The following is a 9,493-nucleotide window of genomic DNA, read 5'->3' as shown; positions in this document are numbered from 1 at the left end:
CATTCAAATCCCACATTGCAACACCCTCCCTATCTTACGCTCCTGGATTTATCCCTTATAAGGAACCACAGAGGGATATATAAACACACCTGATGCACCTTTGCAAATAAAGAGCAGGTCCAACACAGCAGATCGCATCCTCTTCCAGGTCTGGATCACTAGTAGGCAAAAATGAACGGCACTGAGGGAAACAACTTCTACATCCCCATGTCCAACAGGACAGGGCTAGTGAGGAGTCCTTATGAGTATCCGCAGTATTATCTTGCTGAGCCGTGGCAGTTTAAAGCGCTTGCCGTTTATGTGTTCTTCCTCATCTGCTTGGGTTTTCCCATCAATGGCCTTACATTGTTGGTTACAGCTCAACACAAAAAGCTCAGACAACCTCTCAACTTCATTTTGGTCAACCTGGCTGTGGCTGGTTCCATCATGGTTTGTTTTGGATTCACTGTCACTTTTTACACAGCAATTCATGGCTACTTTGTTCTGGGTCCAACTGGCTGTGCGATTGAGGGCTTCATGGCCACACTTGGAGGTGAGAGAAATTAATATAATGTATGTTTTTGGATTGGTTTGGTCACTAGGTATAGTTAGCTATATTTTACAGTATTTTGGGTGCAATTGATTTTAATATTTTATTTGCTACACAGGACAAGTTGCCCTTTGGTCACTTGTGGTGCTGGCCATCGAGAGATACATTGTGGTTTGCAAGCCAATGGGTAGTTTCAAATTCTCAAACACCCACGCTTTGACAGGAATTGGATTTACATGGGTAATGGCCATGTCATGTGCGGCTCCCCCTCTGGTTGGCTGGTCCAGGTTGGTCTAATAAGACATTATGCAATGAATTAGTTCTCCGTTGTAGTGTAGAAGTGAGTACAACAAACATTTCAGCTGAATATGATACTTTTTTTAATTTTGTCAATATACAAGAATATTAGCTTACTTTTAATTTATGACTGTAAAATGTACTTTTCCCAACTAAACACATGGACTTTTGGAACTTTTATTGCATGAATAACATTCTCTCATTTTGTTCAATTTTAACTGAATAGATTGTACACAGTTTTTTAAACGAGAAGAGGTTAATCTAAATTTCAGGTGCTTTTCTTTAACAGATATATTCCTGAGGGAATGCAGTGTTCATGTGGACCAGACTACTACACCCTGAATCCTGAATACAACAATGAATCATATGTTGTCTACATGTTCACCTGCCATTTTATGGTTCCGGTCACCGTAATCTTCTTCACCTATGGGCGGCTTGTTTGCACCGTCAAGGCGGTATGAAATGTCACTTTAAACATTCCTGTAAATTCTCAATTATTGGAATACTAAAATGACATCTGCCTTGTTTGCTTTTGCTCTCTTAGGCTGCAGCTCAACAGCAGGACTCAGCATCCACCCAGAAGGCTGAGAGAGAAGTAACAAAAATGGTCATCCTGATGGTTTTGGGTTTCTTGGTGGCTTGGACCCCTTATGCCACTGTTGCTGCTTGGATTTTCTTGAATAGGGGAGCTGCTTTCAGTGCCCAGTTCATGGCTGTTCCTGCCTTTTTCTCGAAGAGCTCATCCATATTTAATCCTATAATTTATGTGCTGCTAAACAAACAGGTAAATCATATATCAGACTTGCTGGAATGGAAAGTAACACCCTACACATCCCATTCCTGATCTACTCCCTCAGTTATTAAAGAGTGGCAAAATGTCCCCAAAAGTGTACTAAATGAAACATTGTCTTTTACAGTTCAGGAACTGCATGCTGACCACTATTTTCTGTGGAAAGAATCCTCTTGGTGATGACGAGTCCTCAACTGTGTCCACCAGCAAGACGGAGGTGTCCTCTGTATCTCCAGCATAGACTTTTGAACCTCTCACAGATTGTTCTTTATCTGAAAAAAAAGAAAGAAAAAAAAAGACAGTTGTATTAGTTTCTGGTTGCGTTCACTATCACATTTACTGAATTTAGAGCTCAGGGTTTATTGGGTGATCAGTGAACATTGAAATTGCGGTTTTATTTTTATGTGCCGGGAGGCACAGATTATGTTCTTTTAGTCAATGACCACTTTGGGCATCTAAAAAAAAAAAAAAAAAAAAACTGAATTAGTTTGATGTATCTCATAATGTTGTGTTCACTATGATATTAACCTGGTGGACTCACATACATTTGTTAAATAAGTAAAAGGCTTAAAGGGATAGTTCCAGAAATGAAAATTATCCCATAATTTACGCAAGCCATCCTAGGTGTATATTCTTCTTTCAGCCAACACAAGAGTTATATTGCATCGTTTGGCTTCGGAAGGCCTTTATTAACCCCCTCGAGCCGTATGGGTTACTTTTTTTGATGGATGGATGGATAAATCGTAAAAATCTCAGGCGATACTCACTTCTATTATAAAGCTTGGAAGAGCCAGGATATTTTTTTAATATAACTTTGATTGTGTTTGGCTGAAAGAAAAAAGTAATATAGGCCTACACCTAGGATGGCTTGAGAGTGAGTAAATTGTGGGATCATTTTCATTTTTGGGTGAATAACCCTTTAATGGGATTTAATGGGTTATCAGTGGTTATTTTTTATTAACTGGGAGGCTAACATTTATATCTTTGCCCTAAAATGTGTACATATTTTGTAAATAATAAAAAAGGATAGAAATAAATACTGGCATTAAAAGAGGTGTCTTCGTTTCCATTATTTATGAATTGATTTAATTTTGGTTTGTTTGCACATATATAGGCTACGATACTGAAACTGAAATTAGTTTACTATAATTTAGCATTAGTATAGCTAGTGCATACTATTTTAAATCAAGACATACAACCCACGTAGTGCTAAAATACAATCCAATCCACCCTACATTCAGTTTGAAACAATCCTCTCATTAAGGCCAGAAATCTGTTTGCAATATATTGTGGAGACTGAGCTCTTTTAAAGTCTCCAATGCCCCATCAACCATTTGGCTAATTGAGTGTTTTATTTCATCTTTAATTTAGATCAAGTTTGTAAAACTTTAGAATATAGAAAATGTATAGTTCCTTGTCTATATTGTGTTTTGTATGGCAGACAAAGTATGAAGCAATAATAGCACCTTAGACCTACTTATGTACATTTTGCTATTGTCAAGTTAGAATGGGGTCTGATCACTGCAAACGTCTAGTCATAATTTCAGAATATACTTTTTTTTATGAAAAAAAAGAAGGGAACAGGTAGATTTTTTTATTTTATTTTTTATTTTGGTAATCAACGTTATGCCACAAATGCTGTTGATTAAACAAATGTTGGTCACACTTTAGTTTAGGGTCCAGTTCTCACTATTAACTATAACTATGACGTTTGCCTTAATAACTCCTAAATGCTGCTTATTAATAGTTAGGTAGTTGTTAAGTTTAGGTATTGGGTTGGATTAATGGATGTAGAACATGGTCATGCAGAATAATGAATTAATATGCTTTACAAGTACTAATAAACAGCCAATATCCTAGTGATATGCATGTTAATAAGCAACAGGCTGATAGTGAGAACTGGACCCTATAAACTAAAGTGTTACCCAAAAATTTTACCCAGAATATTCAGGTTGATCTGACCCTGCTGAACACCAGCAATTATCTAACCGTTCTGACTCCAGTCTCAGCCTAAAGGTTTTAATGTGACCTGCTTAGACAAAGAACTATTGGCCAGGTACAAGAGCAGGCATGAACAAATACAACTCCAAGAATGTTATCTCAAAGTAGAGCAAATAGGTCAACAGCATCTTGGCAACAAATGGTCTAATGTTATTGTCAATCAAATTACTTTGTGGAATCCAAGAAGTGTAGTAAAAAGTTTATTATTATTTATTAATAGTCCCTATAATACCCTATTATAATTTGTTTGTTCAGTTTAGTTTATCCATCGCATTGCTCTGAAGAAGGTAGGCTAAATTTGATAATCGGTCATGCAGGAAATCCACCAAATGTAATTGGGAAATCCATGGTCATGATCTTTTATTCACAGGGCAATTTAATTTTGGACAATTTGCTGTTTGACTTAGATGTATGCCTTAATACCGTTTCCAGTTAGTTTGGGAGACAAATTATTCAGCTCAACTGTATGACGACAATATCCGTTGCGCACGCGTTTGGCTAATTGAAGCTGTGATTGTATTTTGTCAATTTGCTATTTTAAATGTTTTTCTTTATTTCATACTCATAAAATTGACATTTTTGGATCTCGACGGACTTTCATTTGTGTTCGCGGTCTGCTTCGCTCCATGCCTGCTGCCTGTCGGTGTTTGCTGCGCGGTTGCTGCGGACAGAGCGGTTGCATCTTTGCCGGTATGGTGGTCGTGTGTTCCCGTTTGGGGTCCTGGAGTTGGCTTGGCGGTGGCATGGGAAATGCGGGTCGACGAGAATGCCTCCACTTTGCAACGCATTACACGGTTTATGCCATTTTGCTGAATTCGTTTTGGACTTTTGGATCGGACACATGCTGCTCCATATTCTCACTATGATAATGGGATTAGAATCGCTACGAATGCGATTAGACTTTCGACTTTGACTTTTCGGAAAATTGTGAGGTGTTTGATGTTTATTGTTTTGATCTGATTACTGTTGCTTGTAAAGCGCTTTGAGCTGTGTAAAACGCTGTATTATAGCGTACATATAGGCTATTTGTCCAGTTTCTATTTCACCCTAAAATCAAAATAAATAATTATGTTTATATATTATATATGGTTATATACTTTAGATCATTTAAATGCCTCCGTTGTCCGGTTAAACAACTACTGGCTAGACATCCAAGTAGCCTAACATGCACAGACTCTGAATATTAACTTAAATGCTACAGCAAAATAGCTCCTAAAAGACTTGATGTAGGCTACACTCATTTTATTCCTAACCTAACTCAGACCATACACGAAGGCTACTGGCATCTGCTATCTCAGTCTCACAAAGAAATAGGCTACCCTACAATTAAAGAAAAATATGAAGTCTGCCTACTATTGATCATAAAAATCAACCAAAGATGCACCTGATGGTTGAGAGAGAATGTTCAGAGTGTGCAGAGCTGACAAAGAAGCTAGTGTTTTGATTTGTTTGATATATTTTTGTTTAGTATAATTATCATACCCCCAGTTGTGTTATTTCATAGCTTTTATATTATAAAATGATGGAAAAAAATACTCAGAATAGGAATGATCAATGCGTTATATACGACATGGCATCCAAAGAGTATAGGCTATTGCATTTATTAGCCTATTCGATTGTTTACAAAATGTTAAACCACTAACAGCAGGAATGTCATTTTTTCACACATGTGTGCTAACATACTTTTTTCTTTATTTTAAGAAACTAGAATAGGCTATATAGCCTATAGCATCCATTTTACAACTCTCCAAGTTTAGGCTATTATCTAAAAAAATATATATTTCACCTCATTTGGAATAGGCTATCCAAAATGTCCATGACTTTTCCAGCCCTTTACGTTTACTTTCTAAGTTTTTTTTTTTTTATAAATACTTTTAATAAAAAATAAAAAAAGGTTATAAATAGACTGCACTCACCCGTATGTAGTTCAAAACTGTGTAAATTTCACGTTGCTCATTTCCATACAACTAATCCAAAGTGTGTAGGCTAATAACGGGTGTCTGACCCGACAGCCTCACGGTCATCGCTCCGGCACGCTGTGCAATTGTTTCGTGTGATCCGAGTTCAAAGCCTCACGGTACACTTTCTCTTTCTGTCCTCTACCTACCTCTCTCGCTCCCTGTCAGTTCTCCACTGTAGCCTACTATCAAGACAAAACCCCACAGAATATATATATATATATATATATATATATATATATATATATATACTATCACAACAGTAGACTACATATGACTCGTGCCTTCTATTCCACGTTTTCTTAAGCCATATAGCTTTGTGTTAGACACCTGTTATTAATTCGTCCTTCACTTACAATCACCATCGTGCGGGTCTCCGCAGCGCTCATATCGTTTACATTTAAACTTGGCGGTTGAAGACAAGACTTCTCATGCACCTCATGTACTAATACGAGCGCATAACCGATCGCAGCATGCATTTTAAACACATTTAAATCATATAAACATCTTATATATTAGTTTTTAATATTGCAAATGATAATGAGAGTGAACATGTAAAACATTATCGGGGTGGGAGTTTGGTGTCGGGGGTACACATGCACGTAGACCACCCAACCCAAGTTCCATCTTAGCACCACCACTGGCCACAGCTGTGACAGGCGAAAATTGTTATATTGAAATAAAACGCACATCAGAGGTGACATTTTGTTATTTTAATGTGTTACTGTGTTACTCTCACTATTGAACTACATCAGAAAATTATCACATATTATTTACATTTTATCCTTAAAATAAATAAAGCTTTGTTTTACTCACTTTGTACTGTCAATCAATATCAATATCATGCCCTAATTTAAGGTCCTAAAAAGGTGAAAAAACTTTAAGATTTAAAGCTTCACCGGTTGATTAGCCCAAACGTGATTATGTCTGCTCTTATCATTCAAATCCCACATTGTAACACCCTCCCTATCTTACGCTCCTGGATTTATCCCTTATAAGGAACCACAGAGGGATATATAAACACACCTGATGCACCTTTGCAAATAAAGAGCAGGTCCAACACAGCAGATCGCATCCTCTTCCAGGTCTGGATCACTAGTAGGCAAAAATGAACGGCACTGAGGGAAACAACTTCTATGTCCCCATGTCCAACAGGACAGGGCTAGTGAGGAGTCCTTATGAGTATCCGCAGTATTATCTTGCTGAGCCGTGGAAGTTTAAAGCGCTTGCCGTTTACGTGTTCTTCCTCATCTGCTTGGGTTTTCCCATCAATATCCTTACCTTGGTGGTTACAGCTCAACACAAAAAGCTCAGGCAACCTCTCAACTTCATTTTGGTCAACCTGGCTGTGGCTGGTACCATCATGGTTTGTTTTGGATTCACGGTCACTTTTTACACAGCAATGAACGGCTACTTTGCTCTGGGTCCAACTGGCTGTGCGATTGAGGGCTTCATGGCCACACTTGGAGGTGAGAGAAGTTTTTATGTTTTTTAGTTTTTGTTTGTTTTACTTTGAATGCTCTAAGGAATTACTTAGGCGAATGTTAAAAGTAGAGTATGTTTGGCTGTAAATGTAGGGTGTAAATGAATTGTATATTTTACTTGCCACACAGGTGAAGTAGCCCTTTGGTCACTTGTGGTGCTGGCCATCGAGAGATACATTGTGGTTTGCAAGCCAATGGGTAGTTTCAAATTCTCATCCACCCACGCTATGACAGGAATCGGATTTACATGGGTAGCGGCCATGGCATGTGCGGCTCCCCCTCTGGTTGGCTGGTCCAGGTTGGTCTAATAAGAAATTATGCAATTAATTTGCTCTCCAATGCAGTGATTATAACAACACATTTCAGTTGAACTTGAGGCATTTTCATTTTTTAAAACACAATTTGTTTATCAATACAAAGGAATGGCTTACTTTCAATGTACAGCATTAAATAAGGCTTGCCCCAATGTAACGCTCACAATTAATTTTAATGCAAATTTTTAACTGCATAGTTTGTACTATGTAGTTGTTTTCAAATCCCTAAGTACAACAGACTACTCTAACTTAAGTTTCCTAACATCAAGTGCTTTTCTTTAACAGATATATTCCTGAGGGAATGCAGTGTTCATGTGGACCAGACTACTACACCCTGAATCCTCATTACAACAATGAATCATATGTTATCTACATGTTCACCTGCCATTTTATACTTCCGGTTACCGTAATCTTCTTCACCTATGGGCGGCTTGTTTGCACCGTCAAGGCGGTATGAAATGTCACTTTAAACATTCCTGCAAATTCTCAACTATTGGAATACTATGTTAAAAATTGGCTGCTTTGCTCTCTTAGGCTGCAGCTCAACAGCAGGACTCAGCATCCACCCAGAAGGCTGAGAGAGAAGTAACAAAAATGGTCATCCTGATGGTTATTGGTTTCTTGTTGGCTTGGACCCCTTATGCCACTGTTGCTGCTTGGATCTTCTTTAATAAGGGAGCTGCTTTCAGTGCCCAGTTCATGGCTGTTCCTGCCTTTTTCTCAAAGAGCTCAGCCATATATAACCCTGTCATCTATGTGCTTCTAAACAAACAGGTAAATCATATATCACACTTTTCCTACATATCCTAGACATCCCATTCCCACTCTTCTCCCTCTCCTCTCTCTATTGTCTATCAATAAAAAGCTATATAAAACCCCCAAAAGTACTAAATGAAACACTGTCTTTTACAGTTCAGGAACTGCATGCTGACCACTATTTTCTGTGGAAAGAATCCTCTTGGCGATGATGAGTCCTCAACTGTGTCCACCAGCAAGACGGAGGTGTCCTCTGTATCTCCAGCATAGACTTTTGAACCTCTCACAGATTTTGTTCTTTTAGTCATTGACCAATTTGGGCATCTGAAAAAAAAAATGAAAAAGAAAAAGAAAAGACAGTTGAATTAGTTTCTGGTTGCGTTCACTATCACATTTACTATATTTAGAGCTCAGGGTTTATTGGGTGATCAGTGAACATTGAAGTTGTGGTTTTATTTTTATGTGCCGGGAGGCTAGCATTTATATCTGCCTAAATGTACATATATTTTGTAAATAATGAAAAAGAAATACATAGAAATAAATACTGGCATTAAATACTGTTTCAGTTTCCATTTGTAATGAATTTAATGAATATTATGTTTGCTCCAACATAAATATCATATTTTTAAATCGAGAGATAGACTATACATTTAGTACTAGAATAATGTTCAGTCTTTAATATAAAGTTTACAAATGTACACAAAAATAAGGAATACACAAATAATGTATACATTCCATAAAGTGTATTGTATGGCAGACCCAGTATGGAACAATTAGAAAACATTAGTAAATATGGTAATTCAGCTATTGTATAGTTAGAATTGTTGTAGATTGTGGACTGAAGCAGGGTGATCTATTTTAATGAGAGATCAGCAGGATGACCAATTTCTTGTACCATTCTGATCCTGCCAAAATGTCCTTATGTGGCTCCATGGTACTAACACTGAACACACAATGCTATTGGCCAGGCACAGACATTAACGTCTACAATTCCAGGAATGTGTTTTCTCAAAGATAAACAAGGTCAACTTGGCAAGAGGTCCATTAAAGAAATAGTCAAAAATTACCTTTTTGGAGTCAACAGAAAGTAGTATATGAAAACTATATTTTTGAAAACTATACAACAGTCCATATAAATAAAAGAGAATTGATTATTTGTTCAGTTTAGTGTACTCATTAGAATGTTGTCATATAGGGTATAATTTTGATACTCCACATGAATTATTGTAAAATAAATGATCATGATAAGGCAGTTTGAAAGTTTTAAACATGATTGCACAATTTGCTGTTCCAGCCTAAGCATTCACACTAGGAGAAAAATATACAGTAAACTTTCAAGAGGGTAAATCAAGCTATAAGAATTT

The 9,493-nt window shown here is 37.2% G+C and overlaps 2 protein-coding genes across 2 annotated transcripts; both read left to right on the top strand.

Moving 5' to 3' along the window:
• Positions 1–1,883, top strand: opn1mw3 (opsin 1 (cone pigments), medium-wave-sensitive, 3). The gene is made up of 5 exons (XM_082189727.1): positions 1–532; positions 648–816; positions 1,116–1,281; positions 1,371–1,610; positions 1,744–1,883. Exons 1-5 carry the CDS (start codon positions 172–174, stop codon positions 1,855–1,857), a joined length of 1,050 nt encoding a protein of 349 aa, XP_082045853.1. The 5' UTR covers positions 1–171; the 3' UTR covers positions 1,858–1,883.
• Positions 1,884–6,683: 4,800 nt separating this feature from the next.
• opn1mw4 (opsin 1 (cone pigments), medium-wave-sensitive, 4) lies at positions 6,684–8,399 on the top strand (the record flags this gene model as incomplete). Its single annotated transcript, XM_082189728.1, has 5 exons — positions 6,684–7,044; positions 7,189–7,357; positions 7,659–7,824; positions 7,908–8,147; positions 8,286–8,399. The coding sequence occupies 5 exons, from the start codon at positions 6,684–6,686 to the stop codon at positions 8,397–8,399; spliced, it is 1,050 nt and encodes a 349-aa protein (XP_082045854.1).
• Between the last annotated feature and the right edge of the window lie 1,094 nt (positions 8,400–9,493).

Source organism: Leuciscus leuciscus, assembly GCF_965113295.1.
Source record: "Leuciscus leuciscus genome assembly, chromosome: 14".
Lineage (NCBI taxonomy): Eukaryota > Metazoa > Chordata > Actinopteri > Cypriniformes > Leuciscidae > Leuciscus > Leuciscus leuciscus.
Note: the sequence above shows the minus strand (reverse complement) of the source record. Positions and strands in the feature narration are given on the sequence as shown.

What these genes read in the sequence shown, in the direction of transcription:
- opn1mw3 (XM_082189727.1), top strand. Translation starts at nt 172, where the DNA reads ATGAACGGCACTGAGGGAAACAACTTCTACATCCCCATGTCCAACAGG. An exon ending in CTTCATGGCCACACTTGGAG is followed by an intron (nt 533 to 647) that starts GTGAGAGAAATT and finishes TTTGCTACACAG; the next exon opens with GACAAGTTGCCCTTTGGTCA. An exon ending in TTGTTTGCACCGTCAAGGCG is followed by an intron (nt 1,282 to 1,370) that starts GTATGAAATGTC and finishes TTGCTCTCTTAG; the next exon opens with GCTGCAGCTCAACAGCAGGA.